A 21,804-nucleotide genomic window follows, 5' to 3' on the forward strand; every position below is an offset into this window, starting at 1 on the left:
TTTTTGAATGGGTATAGTCACATTATTTAACTCTAGGTTTTTGTTATAGTGATCAAAGGCAACTGCCTTCTGGAGATGTGCTTGGAAAGCTTTAAAATCCAGAGAAATTGACATTTTTTACATTTTCAGAGAGATTTAACCATGAGAATTTATAGAGTTTTCTGAGTTAGGTCTGTATCTCGTCGTCTTCTTGGAGATGTGGTTTTGTGCAGCAAGTACTCAACTAAGCCAGAGTGAGAACACAAGAGGGAGCATGATACCTTGTCTGTTACTTAAGGTGCTTGCTGCAAGTGAGGAAATTCTGAGTTCTTCTAATTTCTTCTGAGACTACTGATGCACTTTACCAAGTCTTACATGCCAAAATCAAATACTATCTTTTAATTTTTCTGGTATTTTCTTGACATGTTTAAAATAGTCCTTTTGTATCCATGTAGGTTCGACATGCTGTAACAACTGTCATTGGAGAATGGTTGTTGCATCTACGAGATAGATACTCATATTTCCACAAATTGATCCCTTTGTTACTTGGTAGCTTTACTGATGAAATTCCTGAAAATGGGTAAGCAGAACACCTTTTTTCCTTTTCTCTTTTTTTTCTGCCCCCTAAGGAGTAGTTGTATGTACAAGTGTTTGTATGTTCACAGATATATTCCTTGGAGGAAAAAAAAAAACACCCCACTCTTGTTTGTTTGATTTTTCTTCAACCCCAAACAATAGCATTTTCTTAAGTAACTTTTTTGCTGTATTGCCCTTTCATGCTACTGTTGTGGTTTAACCCCAGCCAGCAAACTCAGTATGAGGCAGCCGCTTGCTCCCTGTGCTCTGTGCCTGGTAGGATGGGGAGGAGAATTAGAAAAAGGTAAAACTCATGGGTTGAGAGAAGAACAATTTAATAATTGAAATAAAGTAAAATATTATTGTAATGATAATAACAACAACAAAAAAATGTAACTAAAAGGGGGCAGAAAGAGAGAGGAATAAAACCCAAGGGAAAAAACCAAAAAAACAAAACCAAGTGACACACAATACAGTTGCTCACCACCTGCTAACCCATACCCAGTCAGTCCCCAAGCAGCAATAGGCAGCCCTCATCCAACTCCCTGCATTTTATATACTGCGCATGACGTCCTATATCCCTTTGGCTAGTTCAGGTCAGCTCCCTCCTGGCTCCTTGTGTACCTTCTCACTGGCAGAGCATGGGAAACTGAGAAGTCCTTGGTTTAGGGTAAGCACTACTTAGCAACAACTGAAACGTCAGTATGTTATCAACATTATTCTCATTCTAAATCCAAAACACAGCACTATCAGCTACTAAGAAGAAAACTTTATCCCAGCCGAAACCAGGACAGCTACATCCAAGTAAGTATGAAAGAGATGAAGATGGGGGAGTAGACAGAGACAGAATTATCCTTTGGAAGAGGTGACTTCTGTCCACTGAGTACAAAAGCATCATAAACTCTCAAGTTAATACACCTAGGTTAAAGGGCAGGAATGCTTCCCATCCTTCCAGCTGAATTTAAGAAGTCACGTTTTCTGGAAGTCTGATTTTAAAATGTTTTCCTTTTTGGGGCATGATGGTATAAAACTCTTCTATTTTATGTCTAGGAAACTGGCTTGGACTTACTGGGAAAAGATAGGCTTGCAGTGGGAGAAAGAGAATGAAGAAGATCTAAAGGATAAGATGGATTTTAGTGTTTCACCATCTCATTATCCCAAAGGAGGTAGGTGGTGTACTGAAAGTGTTTTTTAGTTCCTGAATAATCCCCAAGAGCTGCAGTGCAGTAATGACAGCAGAGCAGGATATGTAATACTCATTACAAGATGTAATATTAGTTAATGTATAGGGGTAGCATGTGTATATCAAAATAGAATATATAAAATGTATGTATATAAACAATTTGAATTACTTATATTAAATTTCAAAAACATTTGTTCAGTAACTATATTCATTTTTTCCATTAATCTGAAAATGCATTTTGGAGAAAGAGTAAATGAAAATGCCTCTGCTGCAAAAAAAATTAAAGCAGTGGTGCAGAAGCAGTAGGAAGTTCTACATTAGCCAGCAGCCACGTGGAGAATGGGCATAAAGACAACGAGAAAGAAAGGCAGGATGAAAGAATTTGTGAGCTGTGTCCTTGAATAACAAGAACTAGACAAAATTAATGATCTGCAGAATTGCCATGGAAGAAAAATTTGCAGTGAAATTATTTCAGGCTTCTTTGAGACACTAGGATGCTAACTAAAATCTGCGAGTGTACATGAAGAACATGGGAACAGAAACAATAATTTCCTTTATTATACACAAAACTCCCAAGATATGCAGCAAGTGTAGATTGCTTTTAAGTACCATATGCTTTATAGGTAGCTTTAGAATGTTAGGTTTGCAGTAGCTTGAAGCTTGTTTCCTGTCTCAGGTTCTTAAAGTTAATGTTTAAAAATATGAGTATGGGTGTTGGTGAGAGAGGCTTTAAATGGGTCATTTATTGATTTCTAAACTCATATTTAACAGAAAAAAATAACTTCTGGTGTGAAAGCACAGGTTCATGCTTGACTTGTGCCTACGTGACAATCACATCACAGAATACCCAGCAGCAAAATCCTTTCCATGACAGTGGGTTCCGGAGTCCTTTCTTCTTTGAAATTACACTTCTTCCCCCCCCGCCCCCGAAGTTGTTTTACTCAGTAATGCTTGAATGGAAGGGGAAGCACTTCATAATGGTGACTGGTTTGACAGAACTGTTTAGCTTTGAAGACAGGCGAGTTGATCTGTTATCCTTTCCTTTTTTTTTTTTTTTTTCTTTCCTCCTTATTTTATGTATAATATTACCTCAGGGGTTTGTAAATGGTGAAGAATGGTTTTACTTCAACTAGTGACGGCAGAAACATATTTCTTTTTTTTGGCAGTCGGGGAATTTTTTAACTGATGGAGTTGAGTGTCTAAGCACCAGTCAGTTATTTTGCAATGATCATGAGATAGTGAAGGTCATAAAAGGCTTCATATACTAGTCCTTGAAACAGTTGTTAACATTTGTATTGCTAATACTGTTCTTCAGTTTTCTCTAGGTGTTGGGTTTTTTGTGTACATGGTTTTGTTTGCTGGGGTTTTTTGGGTTTGGGTTCTTTTTTTGAAAGGGACATTATCAATTACTTCATAATTAAATTATATGTACTTCTGGAAATAATCTACTAAGCACAATAAATACACTTCACAAATTCAGGCAACATTCCAGCCCTGGATTCAATTGACGTTTTACGCATCTTGCTTGCTAGAATGATGGAATTAAGGCTTGAACGTATCATGTGCATGCACACACATACACAGGTGTATAATATATAATAAATTATTCTTCAGGTTTTTATATATATATATTTAAAGAAATGACCTGATAATTTTGGACTTGAGTCCCAAGTTAACAGTGACTTTAAGATACCATTTCCTGCTGTTTATCTTTACTTCTAAACTGTGTGTCTCATTATTGGTCAGGCTTTATGTGGCAGAGGAGAAGAACAATGAGAGGAAAGGATGACTGGCTGTTTAATCTCACAGATACAAAGCTTTATGAGAGACACTTGTATACCTTAGTTTTAAGTAATAATTTGTGGTGACCTACCACAGACTGTATATGAATGGGTGTGTCCTTCCCCTTGTTTCCCCTTCACAAACATTCAATGTTGGGTTTTTTTTTTAATATGATAATGATGTATTTTAACACTTTATTGCCTTTTCTTGCGATTTACTTAATATACTGGAATATCTTTTTACAACTGTGAGTTTATAGTACCTTTTACTACACTATCTTTGTCCCAACTGTCAAGCTAATGGACCTGACATACGAGCCCCACTGTGCTTTAATCTCATGATGACAGATACTGCAGGTCAGAGGAAGAACAGAGTTAGACCTCATACCTGGTGTAGTCCAACCAACTGAATAGCTCTCCACTGAGCAGCAGCAGTTGCTGTTAGAATATTGCCTTAGGATACAGGTGCAGACAGTTTATAGCAGGGAAGTCCTTGACAGGAGTAGCTACAGGGATAAGTGCCTGCATTTGAACATCTGAAATGAAGGAACTGCTGATAAAGGATGGTCCGAATTCTTTAAACAAAATTCTGCCTCAGGTCAAATAGGATGCCAGTCTGTATTTACTGTCTCAAGTTGATTTCTTTATTTGACCTTTTGCTATTCACTATCAGTTTTCATAATCCGAAGTGTGGTCCTTCGTTGACATAAGAAGCAGCAATTCTTGTCCCAATGCTTGAATTTAATTTTTTTTCCTGCTGTAGGTATTTCACAGCCATGTTTGTAAGCCTTTTGTGTTCTTCAGACCATTCACTTTAGTCCGTTTTCCTTTTAGCATTTGTAGTTACATTGGTCAATGCGGCAAAATATCCTGAGACAGCTCAGCCATTTCCTTTCTGAGCATTTACAGAACTGTACCAGAAATAAAAAAATGTACTTGCACATTCAATGGTTTTTGACACCTCGTAATGAATAATGTCTCTTTCTTAAAACAGTGTGTGAAGATTGTGAGTGGCAATTATAAAACAGTGGTTCTCAAAGAACAACTTATCCGATTTTGTTTGTATAAGTAGATACAGTGTAAGGGAAAAAAAATGTGGCCGTAGAAAGAGACACTTAAAAAGTTTATTGCAGTTCTTTGGAAAACACTGTTATAGTTTTATGTGTAAAGTACAGAAGTGGAGGTTTGATAGTTGCTTGCAATATTGATCAATTGCTTCTGAGTATCGGTTATTTGTAAATGAACTAAGAAGTAAATTGGATGATTACGAAGGACAGTAAGCATTTGTTGGGAAGGTTACTTTATTAGTTCTCTGGAAGTCTTCATCCTTTATTGAAGTAGGGAATATGTTTTTGTAACACTTCAGGATTTTGTTTAAAAACAAAACATAACCAAACCCCACTTTCCATGAAGTCTTTACCAATTAAATTCAATCTAAAGAAAAAAAAATCCCCATACCGTTGTGAAATGTGTTATTTAATATAAAAATCAGACAGATGGAAGAGGCATATCAGTGAGCTGCTTTTCCTGAAAAGGCCTTAGAAGAGATATGTAATAGCTGTGATTTTTAAAACACTATCAGTTTGGTTGGCCTGATCTATTACATAGCACTTTGAAAATCAAGTGTCCTGGGACTTGTACATTTGCTAGACATGTTTTTTACCTTTTCCTTTAGAGGGCATGATTGACATTGTCTGTTTTACTGCAGTTCATGTCCCCTGTATTATTTGTGACTTCTACCTTTCTTTCCCTCTCCAAACTATATTTCATTAAGTGATGCCACAATGCTTGCATGAAAAAGTCTTTCTTCTGTTTCTTTATTGTTTTTTTAATGGGATTCGTGTTGCTGTAAAAATTAAAAGGAAATGACTAAGCTGGGTTCTCCAAAGTGGGTAATGTCCCATATTCATTTAAGTTCTCTTTCTCTTCTGTAAACTTTTAAAACATGTCATCTAAATCACTATCCAGTAATAAATAGAGATAAATAAATTTTCAGTGTGCTGCGTGGAGTTCAAATTCTGCAACATGTATTAAAGAAATGCAACTTGCATGGGTAAATTCCTCAGCAGCATTTGGAATGGTTTTGTTCCATGCTGAAGCAGACACCTATCACTCTTACCTTGGAGCCTTTAAACTTTTCTAACGTTTAATATGCATTGGCTTTTCCTTTGATAGTTTTTTCATGCGTGTGTGGTTTCTTCTAGTGACTCGACCAGGACTAGGTTGTCGGGAACTTGTGTCAAGAAACCTCTACAAAATTCTTCCAGGTCTCTGTCATGATATAACAGACTGGGTTGAAAGCACAAGAATAAAAGCATCTGAGCTTCTGTATACGTTATTGCTACATACAGAGGATCACATAACACAACACATGGAGCTACTGCTTAGAACTTTGTACCAAGCGTGCTTGGATGAAGAAAGCAATGTGGTTAAAAATGTAAGTTTAATCTGTTAAATCTATTGTGCGCTGAATAAAGAAGATGGACCCAGGACTATGAAGGACAGGGTCTGAGGGTTGACCTTACCTTAGGGCACTGCAAATTGCCCACGACTGAAGGCTCCAGCTCAGGTTTTTAGGAATGTTAAAAACATGTGAACATTATACTTGATTACTATGTTAAAATAAATGTATTATTGGTATGAAGACCAATAATAACTTTATTTAAATACTGTTTAGTTTATGTACCAACCCCATGAAGCATTGATAATGTCTCTAAAAATCATAAACAGTGAATTAAAGTATAAATGCCTTGGGGCAACAAATTCAATTTAAAAAAAATGTGCAGGTCATGCCCCTTCAAGTTAATTTCACTTACCTCCCCCTGCTGCATAATCCAACCATAATTCCAACCAAATACTGAGGTATATTTATTCCATGTGATACCTGTATTCGTGTTTGATTACTTGACTTAATGCTTGTAAAATGGCTTTTTATTCATGTTTTTTTGTGAGGAATAATTAGTATCATTTTTTTCTAACAGTTGATACTCTCAACACTTTCAACAATAAATCAATAAAACAGATGTAGTTGAAGACATCAGATAAATTTAGCTCAGGATAGACGGGTGATACAAATATTTTTACAGTTCTAAGGCAAAATCTTCTGTTCATATTTCTACACCAGGAAGAGAACATATGTATAACAAAAACAAATCCATATAATTAAAGCTGTAAATCTTATTGCTTTGAGAAACTGGAAGAATGTGTTCTGCTTACTGGATGCAAGCAGTCCAGCCAATGTCAGAAAAACTGATTTCCTAAATCAGGCTTTTCTTTAAGATCCTGCTATCAGTTGAACTACGTAGACCACAAAATCAATCCATTTCTGAGATTATCCTTTTTCTTATTTTTTTCCCCTGCAATTTCTTGTGGTGTTTAGTCTTTCTTAGTACGAAGTGTTGTCTCCCTCCCTTAATTTTTTTCCTTACTAAGTTACCCCTTCTAGCTATTGTACCCCTTCCACCTCCCCTTTCACAACCAGCATCTGACTTTCAACCACATTACTCTGCAGTGAGATTGAGCTTGTAAACTAAGCCAGCCACACACTGATCAATAGTAGAGAGAAGTAATCCTGGAATACTGTCAGAAGTCATCTTTTTTCAAAAAGGGGTAGATGGGCCTTAAGGGAAAAAATGCCCCAGGATTGAAATAAGATACGTGCTACTTGTGGGTGTGCAGCTTCTCAAGTTCCTTGGTGCTTATATAAAAATACATAAGAAAACTTAAATAATTAGAAAAATAAACCCATGTAGCCCTGCTGTCCAGGTCAAATTTCCTATCTAGTGCTTGTTGCTATAAATGTAAATTCAAAAGTGTGTGTTCCAACAGCATATAGTTTTCCCCTGCCTTTTTTTTTTTTTTTTTGACCATACTTGTCTCTTTCTTAGAATTCCACCACTAATCTTCTCACAGGTGCTTCCAAGAGATTTATTCCCAGTTAGGAGATGGTTTCTATATTTAATCTTATTCTTCTTGTGCCAAAATTTAAGATTCAGCTTGTTGGTTTTTTTGTGAATGCCTTTTATCTCCTTTTGATGCTGCTTCCCAGGGTACTGTGATTATCCCCACTTAGTGTTTGTCACTGTAAAACCCATTTCAGAGCAGCCACCAACATGGAAAATATGCATGTCTTTTCTCCAACCTAACAATATCAAGTGAGATGTATAGGAGTAAAAGACCAGATGGTCTCTTATGCTTTATTTTCTTTTCTTGTTCTCCTGTTAAAAGGAGTAGATAAATTGATCCATAAAAATGTACCAATTCATATCTTTGAATTGTTTAATTGTATTGTCCTTTTCCAGTTTTCAGAGCACTAAGAGTCTTTTTCTTTCTCTGTGTCAAATACGGAGGAAGACAAGGTTCACATCTACGTAGAAAATGTCGTAACTGTTTTGAATCTTCACCCTTGTGAAAAGGAACAGCTATATATAGTGCAGATTTGAACTATAGAATTCATGGCTACATGCTTCTATTGAGACTAAAAGAACTAGGTTGATTTAGGTATTAATTAGGTGCAATTAAAAATCCATGGCTAAATCACTAGACTGAAAATTATACACAGAGGGAAGTAAGCTTTCATGTTTGGGGAAACGAGCCAACCATTAAATAAATGGGTTAGGAAGAAATGTTTCTGTTGCACAGATAATGGCACAGTAGTTGACTATATCTTTATTCATGCACCTGACTGGAAATACTGGGCATCGGTCGGGCAGTAAGCTCTGGTGTGATGGTATTTCATGTGGAATGCAACATACCAATATGTCTGCAAGGCAGAGATGGGATCAAAGGAAGCGAGTATCACGGGGAATACATAGTAATTTAAGCCTTCTCAGTTAAAGAAGTAAGAGTTTGAAAGCACTGGGCAGTTACCCCATGGCAGTGCTTCCATACTAAGTGAGATCTGTAATCTTAATGTCAAAATATAGTACAACAGCAAAAAAAATTCTCTTTCTAGGTTTTATTGTTGTTGCTTTTAATAGATGGGTGGTGGGTGCATTAAGAGCATGCCTCAACAGCATTTGGAGGGCAAAATGCTAAACCACTAAATCTGCAACATCTGCTTATTATAAACTAGAGAGTTTTATTACACTGAAAGTTGTACACTTCATTTGTGTGCCTTACTTTCTCATGGAAGCTTGTCTGATGCTGAGAACAGTGCTCGCATGCCTTATGTTCTTACTGAACACATGTCAAGAAAATTTCTTCATGCATATAATCATTACTGAGTGGAAAAGGCTTACAAGGCAACTGCTGAAGCATTTAAAATAACAGCTGGAATCATAAAAACAAAAAGGCCATGATATGTTGAATGGTCTTTGTGTTTTCGGGAAAATCCTCAAGTTATTCCCATTCTTTTTTCAGTGTGTGAAAGCAGCAGAATTGATTGGGACGTTTGTCAGCCCTAAGGTGTCATTGAGATTAATCACAGCAGCCTTTGAGAAGACACCCAAGCCATCCTGTGTAATGGTTCTAACTGCGGTGATCCGCGGTAGCCCAAAAGGAATCTTACGGCCTCATTTGGCCGATCTTGCCGGCACACTGTCACAAGCTGGAGTTTGTCAACGATCTGAAGAGGTAAGAATCATGAAAATACACAACAGGCTACAGTTTTAGATCGGTAGTTCTCCAACTTATTTTTTTGTTTGTTCTCCCTAAAAGTTCCCATTCCTATCCTCCTTGCACGCCTACCCCACCCTATCTCAGGGTATGGTTGTGGATATGCGTCTGAGACAAAACAGGAGCTTCCTTATCCTCCCTGGGCTATGTTGTGGTCTCCTGGTCAAATCTGCTATTCCCAAAAACTTGCTAGCAGTCCATCCTCACAGCAGATGTGAGTTCAAGTTTGAGAACTTCTGTAAAAGGCTCCAGATAGCGGGAGAAAAAGGGTGTTTAGTATGTACTGTACTAATAGAGGGCTACCTTGGCTGATCCAGAGGCAGAATTTAACCCATGTTTTGAAATGCCTTGTGTTCACAATCTGAAGGAGATCATATATTTCAATCCTAATCAGTAAAAATGACCAAAAACTTTTCACAGTTTGTTGCAATTGGTGTGTCAGGTTTCCAAGAAAGATTCCCTCTTGATACAATCTTTGGTTTGTTTTGTATTATTACTGTTTCCCACTTTAAAAGAAGGGTACCAGTGCTCTTACACATACGTTTAGGAGCATGCTTTCTAAACTGTTGGGACTGGCTGCTTCTCTTTAAGTGAGAATCTAGGAGGAAGGCCTTTGTAAATCCAAAATTTAGTCCCAAATGTACCCTTAACTAATGGCTGAGCCTGAAGACTATTTTCATTTTAGCATTTGAAGAATATTCATCAATTGCTATATAAGGAGGTGAGGGATTCTTTTCAACATGGAGATTTTTAACTTGTAGAATTTTTTTTTCTTTCAACTGTTTGGATGTGGAAACAGGTGTTAAAGATGCACAAAAAGAATCCTTACAATAATTTCCCTCACAAATGAAATCCCAGTTTTCGTTCCACCCAAAGCTTGTTAGACCTCTGCTCTTAAGATGACCAAAAAAGGGCCAGTGTTGTGTCTTCAGAAAACTCTTGACTTCATGTCAGATGCAGGCTTCCCTTTAAAACAGTTACTCATGTGTAGACTGAATCTAGCGTAATGGTCTTTTTGAGCCAATGTAAGATAGGCGTTTGAAGTTCTTCCCTCATTAGGTTTCTTCCCTAATGGAATATGTACCAGTGATACAGGAATTAACCTTAATCTCCACGAAGTCTGTGATGATTAGGAACTCACATAACTGGAAGCACTATAAGCTGATTGTTCAAATAACAATTCCCTGAAGTATATCTGCAAAATTGCTGTGAGGTCTTAAGCTTACCGCTTCCATTTGGCATTAGATACGGTAGACACATTCATCCATAGCTGAAGCTTTTGGTGGAGTTGTTCTAACCTTTGGTCTTGGAAAACAGTCTTTATCAAATGAGATAAATTGGCTGAGGTAAAGGCAGACACTCAGGTTTTCTTGGTTTATGTATTTAACCATTATCTATTCAAAATAGTCAAACATGGAATAATTAAAAGAGTTCTAACAAATGCATTATTAATTAACAAATTACATTTCAGAATGAGAAAGTACTGTCAATAAGCATTCCAAAAAGCTTTGATGTTTTTATTCACAGGGGAACTGTTGTGTGATTAAGAGTAGAGTCCTGTATTTTGTTAACAGGGCAAGGTAAATAAAAACACATGGTGAGGGAGGAAGACTATATTGTATTCTATAAGAAGTAGGATGTAGGTAATCAAAAGAACTAACATGAAATCATCAATATGTTACCAATTCAGGGGATTATACAATGTTCAGATTTTATTATTATCATTTCCCATCTCTCTCCCTTAAAGAGAATGTTATGTTTTTCTAACAAAACATAATAAATACATGCTTTTATTTAAAAATAGGTCTTTTATACGGAGCAGTTGCTTTGTTGTGTACAAGCATTGATTGAAGTATGCCAGGAAGACTGCAAAGAAATTAGCTTGCAGCTAATGAAAATTTTGGTGACAATAATGGCAATAGCATGTTCTCAGCACGTTAAAGAAAAGGTAAACTATGAGCTGCTTTAATATTTTGTGATGTTTCTGATTTTTGCTATTGATAAGACACTTGGTCTAAACAGAGCCATAATTATTTGTCTTGCTATTAGGTTTAAACTACAGAAATCCACAAAGATTGGTAGTTTGAAATTATTTGGTGTTGCGTGACCTTGAGTGTACCCTGTGTCTGTCTCCTCATCTTTTTCCGTAGCTGAAATTACTTGCAGTTTAGTCTCTTCAAAACGGGTAAAGACAACTTCTCCAGAAGAATAAATCATTAAAATCTTATTTGTGAGACCTAAGAACGTGTCCAATACTGCTAGTTTTATTTAGGGTTTGCTTATTTTCATTCTGTATATGTGTATGTACAATAATCTGTTTCAGAAATTACATAGAAATATAATAGGTAAACATTTAGATATACATAAACTTTCAAATTAATCAGATTCACCCATGAGAATGAAAGCAGCATGAGGGAATACTGGGATTCTGTGTTTAGTCATAAAACTGTTCTGCAAAGACTATCCCCATAGCACTGTTCTGGTGATTAGTTAATATTTAAAAGTCACTGTGAAGGCTGAAAGCATGTTATCACTTGTCAGTCAAAATATTGGTATTTCTGCTTGGCCAGTTCATAGTCATTAGATACTATGCCTGTTTCCAGGCAACAGTTTGAAGGTCTCAATTTAATGTTGAATCCTGCAAATCCACAGGGCTGTGATTAAGATTAACAGCGACAGAGACTAGGGTCTTACAGGTTATTTCTTTTGTAGAACTGGAGGACAAGGTAGTGCTAGGGTTAGGGTGGGACTGAAGTTGAGGTTAAAGTGCCAGAATTGCTGGATGTACTGTTGCATATCGCAACCATGACAAGACTAGAACATACACTGATGTTTCTAAGGCAAATACTAGCTCCTACATAAGTGTGATCTGCAAAAATCTGGTTAATATCAGAGTTTGGCTGACATAACAGAAAAGGATATTACTTGAGTAAGAAACTTAGGAGTTGGTCTTATTGCTACATCTTGTAAGGCTTTTTCACTGGCTGTGGGCTGTTCCAGTAGGGAGTAATGACTCGTGGCTACTCCAAGGTTGTGCGTCTCTCAGTGCATACTATATATGATTAATACCAGAATTATGTTTGGAGTTGGGTTTACAATTTGGGACAGCAGAGCCTGGAGAATTACATTTCTTCGTAACTGCTTGAAGGCTCACAGAGTCAGAATATGTGCTGATTCTGAGAAGGACCCTAGAATTCAATTTTATTTTGTGGCCAAAAACACCCAGCATGGGTCTGTAGGCTACAGTTGCAACTAGGTTTTGGTTTTGGTTTGGGTTGTTGATGTTTGCGTTAAAGTGTGTTTAGATTAAGTTTCAGATTAGATGGTTTGAAGTAGAACATGGGAAGCTCACAGTTGGGTGAGGGCTGCTGTTGGCCTAGAAGAACAGTTTACTAGGGTGGATATTAATCACTGGGCCATGGTTTAGGTGAAGTTTTGGGACAGGAGGTGTTCAACAGTTTAAACTTGTCACTGGATTCTGCAAAGCCCTGTCTGTGCTGTCGGTGCTGGTTGAGCTGCTGGTGCTTACTTTTTAGTTAGATATAAGTTACTGGATTATGTTAATGTTGGGTTCTACACAGGAGCACACAAGTTGCCAGGAAAAAACTCAGTTTATTTTTTGACTATTAAAGAACAATTTATCTATAGATCAAGAGTACCACTAGTGTTAAAAATGTGATAGTTTCATAATCAATTTTTTTTTTATTTTTAGACAAAGATCAGATTGATTTTTACAGTAGTTGACCTTTTTACCTCCCCACCAGAACCAAAAGCTTAAATGTTGCAGGAATGCCTTAAAATCAAGTACATCTGTAGATGCCCTGATAATAGATGAGCTTTTTTGGCTAAACGTTATCTCAACCCCTTATTTCTCTCTTCCTCTTTCTTCCCCAAGCTAAATATCAAATAAATCAGTAAGCCATCCTCATGTAGCATAATTGTGACCTATCCAAGTTGTCTTTTTTTCAAACGTGTGCCTTAAATGCGATGGCTATTCTACTTCCTTTTCTCTTGCTCCCAGGCATGGTATTCCAGAGGCCTGCGTAGCATCAGTATTTACGGCCCCAGAGCTGACAGGCTGCTTCCAGCAGGCATACATTTAGAAAATTATTCTGCAAGAAGTAAAATAGAGCAAAGCTTGAAACAAGGATTGAAAAGACTTTGCAGGTCAAAGAGGGTACAGCGTGAAGATCTGTCTCATGGAGGGCCAGTACAAGGATGGGATTTTGGCGGGGGGTTGTTCTGTGTGTGGTTTTCTTGGGGTTTTTTTGTTTTGTTTTTAAATAAACAATCTGTCCAAGTAAGCCTTGGACAGATGGATCTAGTATGTTTTGCCATATCTGGTCTGTTTAGCCTTACGGTGGTCTATAAAGTCAGCAACGAACCTTTGAAACCTTACAAACTCATACTCCTACAAAGAAAGCAGTTTCATGGAGATAAATTCTGATTTCCATGTACAGAAAAGTTAATCTCCCAAGATTATTAAAGGTTTAAGATATTCCTGCAGTTGCAGATGATTTTTAAACTTGACAGTACTTTGGATGAGAATCCTTTTTCTCATCAGCCTTTCTTTCAGCTAGACAGATAGAAAATCTGGCAACAAGATTACATAATTGCAATATTTCAATTTTGTCACAAAGACAAATATGGCTTGAATTTTTAAATTATTTTCTTTTCCCCAGTTACTGACTATTCTAAAACTTCCATGAGCTGTACAACTTGCAGAAGCCAAGAAGTCCCTGTTAAAATAGCATAAGACCATATCAAACAAATGTATTACGGCTAGCTTTACAAGTATACATTTGTTGTTTGGAAAAAATCTGCATAAAGGATCAAAAGATTTTGCATATAAACATAAATTGTTTTTTAAATTGCCGTATAGAACTTCAGTTCACACTTTACTATAAAGGGGACAGAAGATCACAGAGATAGCCAAGACCACAGGTGATGTGACCTGATTGTGAACACTCAGGGTCTTGCTTCATTTTTGGCCCCTTTGCTATGTGTTAATCAGTGTTCTGGTTGCTTAGGGCTAACGAGAAAGACCGAGACCACCAACCGAGCACTTCAGTATCGTGATGAGGAGTGTGGTTTACAGCCCCAAACAGACTGAAGCCAAATCAGTTGTTAGAGTCTGTTAAGCATGTATTGAGCTTGTCAGTGACTTAACTGGTGACCTAAAGATAAGAAATTGTTTCATTACCAGTGGCCTGTGCTATCTTGGCTCTTCTTTCGGCACATGTTAATTATTAGCATGAAAATAATGTATCACTGCATTTGTTAGCATTCAAATATAGGAAAGAAAATCACCCTTGCTATTTTATTTTTTAAACTGTGAAATACAACTTAATGGGAAGATATGCAGCAGTCTATTGGCATATTTAATTTATTGTCTTTATTTAATTGTACTCTTGAAACTAGTTTATTTTAAATCACCTGTGAACAATGTATGACTTTGTATTTCTTGTTCAATGGGAAAGAACATCTTGCAGATTGTGTGGGATTAATAATGGGGAACAGTTTCTTTCTAGACACGTTCTGTAAAATTAATTTATGGATAAATTGATATTTTATATACAGGTTATTCTGAGTTATTTTGGCTAGCTGGCAGAATGCTTCCAGAAATGAGAAATCTATTGTGCTTGAGGCAGGCAAACCTGCTTTAAAATCAACCTTTGTCCTTAGCAAATCCTGATTTTTCTTATTTACACCCCCCCCCCCCCCCCCGCCCCCGAGAAATCTCATTTATTTTCTCCACATCTGGTACTTCCATAATAACATCCTTCTCTGGCAAGTGATTAGTCCGTAAGATTCTAAAGGTCCTAGGCATGTATCAGCTAACTTGTGTGCTTGAGTTCAGCCTAAATATGTCAAAAACATGACTACAAATTGTCATTCTACTGAACCACTTAGGAGTCAAATGATGGCACTTCCAGCACTGCACTGCATCTTTCCCTGCTGGAGCTGCCCCTGCTGACAACATATGGCACTTCTCAGTGGGGTTTCTAACAGTGTCTTGCTCCCCATTCTCGATTCACTGTCCACTGAAATCACTAAGACTATAGATGCTACTTCCAGCCTGCTTTTAATCTCTTCCTTAGAGAAGTTTTGTACCTCTTGTAGGAGTCTTCAGGAATTGTAAAAGCAAATTTTCCTTTGTTTTGAAATAAATCTGCTACAAATGATTAAGAAAATCTATATGCTTCCTTGCCAAGCATGATCATGTCTGGAATTCATTTAGTAGTTCTTCTTACGTTTTATTTGTGTGTGTTATATTTGCCTGTCTTATCTGAATGTAAATATGAAGAAGGTATTTAAAATGTAACAGTGAATTTTGTTACTTCTAAGCAACACAAGTTGCAAATTTCAAAATGAACTTGCCCAGCTACTGGAAGGAGAGTGTCTTGCGTAATTAAAATTGGGGAGGTGGGGGAAGGGGGAGAGGACTAATACCATGTCCTTTCTGAGCTGCAACAGCAATAGTTTTTGGAAGCTGCCATACCCTGCTAGATGGGATTGTTAGAAATTCCCTCTATGCTAATGTTTTAAAGCATTCTTAAATGAAGGAGAAAAATCACTACATCTTTAAAACTACGAAGAGCGTTTTTATGATGTCGTTAGGTTTTGGATGGGTTTTCACACGGATTAGACATTCTTTCATTTTGCTGTTAGGTTGCTGTGTTCCTTATGATTTCATTTTGAAATCAGGACAAATGTTTCACTTCAAATAAAAGTTAGTGGATGTAGTATAGGCAGACACTAAATATCAGTCTTGATTGTCCTAGTAGAAACTATGGAAATCTTTTTATGTCCCTTCTGTTCTTACAGTATAATTATGAGGTTTAGAAGTTGTGGGATTTTTCTTTAAAATTGTTTCAGTTAAGATAAAGTGTCCTGTCTCTTGTTTTGACAGGCAGAAGAAACGATGTCTTCATTAGCTGAAGTGCAGCAATTAGATAGTTCTCTTGATCTCTACAAGCAGCATATAACTCAGCTTATGGAATGGGTTTCAGTATCATGTGATTGTTGGACATGCTGTTCTCCAGAAATATTGCAGTTGGATGTCATCGCAACTCATTCAGGTACAATTTATTTAGTAGTTATAAAAAAATAAAATAATAATACAGTAATAATCTCCATAGCCTGAAGACATGCTGTATTTAATAATCAGAAACGTCACGAGACTGTGATGGAAAGCAAGACTGAAAATGTTGAAGCAGTTCAAATTCCAAAAGACTCCTTGGCTGCAAGGAGCTTACTAAAAGCACTTAAGCTTTCAGATGAATGAAATAGGTGAGGGTTATGTGGAGCCTAACTGATGTAGCTTATGTCTCCAAAAATTTATCTATTTTTTCCATCTATTCACTAGTCTTATAAAAGATACTATCTTTTTGTACGAACACTTCCTCACTTCTGTGTATAGATTAGTGAAACACTGGCATACGCTTTGCTTATGTTCACTGTGTAGATCTGAAGCTTCCTCTGACGCAGCTCTTCAGATTGCATCTGGAGGCAAGGGACACAGTGACAGGCAGTCCTTTTCACCTAGGCACCCATTTTAAGATTATTAAAATGCAAAGTCCTGTTTATTTGGTTTTTCCTTTCTATTAGTTAAAAAGGGGATGTAGATAGCTATTTCAGCTACATATGGGTGAAGTATTTTTATTGATTGCTACTGCAAATAGCTAAATGTGGACAGGTATGTTTTAAGGGACTATCTTCTGCATTTAATCCTGGAATTTCAAAAAGAGCCTCAACAAAACTATCTGAAGCACCTACTTGTTGGTTTGTGTGGCAACCAGCATTAAGTACTTTTTCCTTTTTCATCTGTGGAAAGAATCAGTGCAGGATCTGAGAGGCCAACTTTTCTGTATATTTCTGCTCCCGTTTCCATGACTGAGGAACTTCTAGACGGTTGTCTCTGTTTTTGTTAATGCTAAATAAATTATCAAATGTCTGGGCAAACATTTTGGCTTGTACCCAACACTGGTAATATGCTATTGTCTGTGTTTGCTGTCTGACACAGCAGTTCCTAGACCTTGGTGGGGTTTTTTTCTTAGTTTTCTTTTCATTCCCACACATAATGTTGTTTTAAATCAATTAATTAAGTTCACTCATTTCAATTTTCTGAGGTTTTACTGTTGTTCAGGAATATATGCTTCAGCTGAAATTAGCAATGTAGTTTATTTTCCATCTCTTGAATTTGCTCTTATCAGTTTGATATAATAGTAGTATCTTTTTAATGTCTCGGAACTCACATGAAGCAATGTATTTTGAATAAATGCTGTGAAAATAAAGACCTATTTGTTGGCAAAGAAATTTAGCAAATTGCAGTTCAACAGCCTGTATTGTTTCTGTCTAGACAGTGAAGATTTGGGGGGAGTATATTATTATTTTAAACATTAAATTTCCAGATATTATTAAATGCTATTGAACTTGTTTTGGAATCTTGAACGCTTCAATCTGTCCATTCCATGTGTGAGGAATATTATTCTCATCAGAAATGCCAGTGTTGTGTCTCCTTCTGGGAGGATTTTCTGAGTGACTGGAGCTGAATTGGATGTGCATCACAAGGATGCAAAGCTGAAGAAGTTCCTAGAGGAAAGCAGTTTATTGCAAACGTAGAGCAGAAGGAGCATTCTACAGCAAGAAGCTTGCAGAACAAAGCATTTGTGTAGCCTATGTGTATTCTTCCTCTTTAAAACCATGCTCATGCTAATCATTACCAAGGAGAAAGGCACAAGCTTCCTTCTGTTTTGGGAAAATAACTTCTTCACATGTTCAGATAACAGGGGCTTTTTGTTTGTTTTAGTGGTGAAAACAGAATTCATCGTAAGATGTGAAAATGTTAAACTAGAGAATGGATTTGGAAAATATTTTTATTTAAAGTAGCTTCTAAAATTCATCGTATTTCAGATTCTCTTGTAAAACGCAAAATAAGCATTATTTAAACATGGGGAAAGAATACTGCTGCAGTAATTCTGCTTTTCAAGTTTTGAGGTGGACCCTTTCAAACATGCCCTTTCCTGTGCCTCTGAGAGTCATGAACGTATTTCCCTGAATGCTACATGTGGAAAAACTTGAAAGAAGAAAAAAGCGTAGTTAATGCTGCTGTTTGGAGTGGTGTCATGGTAACTTTGTGCATTAGCCTGGAGCTTTCAGAGCTACATAACTAATAGTGTTAATCCCCCCTCAAATGCATTAGTCTACCCAAAATGTCATCTCGTACCGGTGGTCCCAGCAACTAGCAGATGTCATTGATATGTCCATGCTATATAATGCCGTGTGGTACAGCAATACCATGCTGGCTACGTGAATGTGGGGTAAACCAATCTTCACGGAGCACTGTGCTGCTGTTGCTAAGACTATGGGTACCTGAGCCCCTGGACAGTTAGTCTGGGTATTTGTATATGGCCTAACAAGATGTAACATGGGTACATCAACGGTTGCCATGCAAGAGTGGAAAGTTAAGTACTATTTTAATACCAGACATATTACAGATTTTAATGCACTTGCACATTAAACATCTAAACAGAGCTTATTTGTACTCAGAAATAAGTCTTAAATGTTTATTTTCTAGGTCCTGTCATAGGTGAAGCTCTAAATGATTTTATTCTCATTCTTAAGACGTGTCTTCAGCCAGACAAAGATCCCCAGATGAGGTTAAAACTTTTCACTGTTTTATCGCAGTTGTTCCAGAAAGCAAGTGAAACCGTCAATTCTCAGGGGTAAGTAGAGTTCTAATTTCACACAGCTATTTGAACAGTACAGTGGCATTAAAAAGTAATGACCGTGGTAGTTATTTAACCCCTATAATTGTGTCCATGTTAGCATGTCTGGAAGAAGAAAGACTTTCCCACCATCTTCTACTGCATATTTTTTTGCTGTATTTTTTAACAATGCTTAGAAGGGCAGAATGCAATCATTTTAAAAAAATTATAAATAAATTGAAGTCTGGACTTCTTCCACTGTAGTCTTCCTACTTCTGCCACTATGGATAATTAAAATGGATGTCATGCAGATCTGGATAGTCTTCAAAAAAGAAAGAGCTATAGTTGAAAAGAATACATGTTTGAAAGCCAAAATGGGGATTCTTAAGAGAGAACTGTGGAGGGCGTTAGTGGTTTGTTTGTTTTTTTCCTTTTACTCCCAGCCAGCTGCTAAATCCTTAAACTTTCCCTGTAGTCATTGCAAGGAAACACTAAAACACCCCCAAAAATGGGCATTTAAAAATGCCTGTGATGCAGCATGGTGTTTAAAAAGCATTGAACTAAATGTTTGATAAAGGATTAGTATCATTCTCAGTGACTGAAGATGGAAGTCTCCTGTTGCTTGGCACTTTATGCATTGCAAGTACAATCTAACTATAATTTATGGTGCTTATAAAACCACTCCATTTATAACAATGCCAACAGTGAGGCTCGTTTGTTATTATTAATTTACCCTTACTAGTAATGCAAACACTTCTGTAAAGTTGTCCTGAATATGTAACCCATATCTGCTCTCCTTTTCCTAGTGCCCGTTGCATTTAACATGTAATTGTATTCTTATGCTTTTTGTTTTTTGCAGTTTTAACTCTTAAAACAAAAAACAATCACAAGAAGTGTTTTTCCTAAAAGTACTTTAATAGGAATTGTCACTTATATTTAAATTTTTTTTCATTATTCTAATTGGCACTTAGTGGGGATTCTGTTATACTGAACATTTATTCGGGTTCCATGAGGCTGCGTTAGTATGAATGTAGACGTATTTTTACCGTTTTTAGATATATTTAGTATATTCATGGCCTACATCATACAGTGGGGGCAAGAGGAGGAACAAGCCTGGTGTTCCCATTCAGGGGGGGATTCCAGGTAAGCTGAAGAATCTCTGCCTAGGCATCCCTTAATGGATTTTGAGCTAGTGTGCTTAAGATGGAATATAATGAAGCTGTCCTTTTTTTAACTGAAAGCTTTTGTGCTGATAACTGGTGTCATCAGTTACTGTATTTTCAGGATCCAATGTCAAAATCCCTATTCATGTGAAAAAATCTTTGTAGTCAGTGGATTAGTTGTTTAAATAATGTAACTGAGCGGTAGTTACAAGATCCACTAGATATGCAAGAATCTTCCTAAAAGAAAGAGAAGCGAAGCACTCTGAAGTGTTCCAGGAACTGTTTGTTGTAAGGTAATCTGTTAAACCTCAGATCTGTATCATCTGAGAATGCAAAGATGTGGAGCCAAGAAACTCATTTTATGTGTTCTGTGGTGCTCTGAGCACAACAATCATACTTACTAAGTGTGTAATAACGTAATTCAGTCTAAAAATGGGATAATGTGACTCTCCTATCTATTTATTTTCTTTTATGGCCTAATTTTACTGTCCCTTTATTTACTGCAGGATACATTATTAGCTCTTGTTCATCTGCTATACAATCACACTTACTATTTTCTACATTTGTTCATTCTTTCAAAGTATTTAGTCAAATTCAGACCTGGCCAACAAGTTAGTCACACTGGCATTTCTTCTTTATGCTATTTCTGAGGAGGAAGAGCAGGAGACCATTTAACTCAAAATGTATAACAGGTTACAGCAGAATAATGTTTGAAGAACAGAGTTAAATTCTTTGATCTGCCTCTTGTAGAGATCTGCAGAAAATCATTTAGGCTGCATCTAAGCAGTGTGACAGGTACGCTACATGGCATGCTACAGAGTCCTGATGTGCACTGATCCTGACAAGAGTGGCTAGAGGTAGGAAGGAGCTCTCTATTACCGGATAGCCTTATTCCTTCTTTATTTCTCACCTGTACAGCAGGATTGGTAGCACTTTGCTCTGAAGGTCTCTGAAGTGCTCAGGTAAGTATATCAAGTTAGGTCATGTAGGTACTGCTGGTAGAAAGATGATCAGTGCAGGACCATATGGAGAAATATCATCGAAGAGTGAACTTTTGTTTTGGCAGTAGTCAAGGTAAATAGGATGAAAAACAAAATCTTTCATCTGCAACCCAGTTGTTTGTATAAGTAATGGAACCAGAGAGGGGGAAAAGAAAACCAATGCAATAAGCTGCCAGCTTCACTAGGATTCCCAGGAAAGGGAAATTATCAGTGTGGAAAAAGTAGAAGAACATGTTTCAAAGTAATACTCTCAGTAAATATAGCCACACATCACACCAGCTCTACACAGGTAGCCACGAGGGAAGTTCTTGTGCTCGAAGCAGTATGAGTGAATGCCCTTTTGTCAACATTAGATATATCCATTGAGGTTTGTAGACCTGTTTGTATGAAGAACAACTCCTGGCTAAGGCTGCCCCAGTCTAACTCATAATGAGGCTCCCTGTCCTCTGACAACAAGAGCAATGCAATGAGTTTCACCCGTAGGTTTATCTTCAGAAACTAAAAAGCGGTACAGGGAGGTGAATGACTCTTTAAAGTCTTGATCCTACTTAACCATTGTCACAGCAAATGCATTAATGTAGGAACCAACATGCAAAGGTTTGAGGTTTGAAGAGGCTAGATTTAGATGAGGTATCAGGAAGAAATCCTTTACCGTGAGGGTGGTGAGGCACTGGGGCAGGCTGCCCAGAGCGGCTGTGGGTGCCCCATCCCTGGCAGGGCTCAAGGCCAGGCTGGGTGGGGCCTGGGGCAACCTGGGCTGGTGGAAGGTGTCCCTGCCCGTGGCAGGGGGTTGGA

General features: G+C 37.2%; 1 protein-coding gene across 3 annotated transcripts in view; it reads left to right on the forward strand.

Annotated features, from left to right (window-relative positions):
- Positions 1 to 21,804, forward strand: part of DNAAF5 (dynein axonemal assembly factor 5) — a 31,255-nt gene that overhangs the window by 1,563 nt on the left and 7,888 nt on the right. Inside the window, exons 3-10 of one of the 3 annotated variants that reach the window (XM_056336472.1) lie at positions 435 to 559; positions 1,606 to 1,721; positions 5,724 to 5,956; positions 8,881 to 9,093; positions 10,940 to 11,083; positions 16,049 to 16,217; positions 18,716 to 18,863; positions 19,911 to 19,988. In XM_056336472.1, the coding sequence (XP_056192447.1) occupies positions 435 to 559; positions 1,606 to 1,721; positions 5,724 to 5,956; positions 8,881 to 9,093; positions 10,940 to 11,083; positions 16,049 to 16,217; positions 18,716 to 18,863; positions 19,911 to 19,988 (1,226 nt within the window). The remainder of the gene's footprint in view (positions 1 to 434; positions 560 to 1,605; positions 1,722 to 5,723; positions 5,957 to 8,880; positions 9,094 to 10,939; positions 11,084 to 16,048; positions 16,218 to 18,715; positions 18,864 to 19,910; positions 19,989 to 21,804) is intronic. The other 2 variants (XM_056336473.1, XM_056336474.1) reach the window with 2 other exon arrangements.

Source organism: Falco biarmicus, chromosome 4, assembly GCF_023638135.1.
Source record: "Falco biarmicus isolate bFalBia1 chromosome 4, bFalBia1.pri, whole genome shotgun sequence".
Taxonomy (NCBI): domain Eukaryota; kingdom Metazoa; phylum Chordata; class Aves; order Falconiformes; family Falconidae; genus Falco; species Falco biarmicus.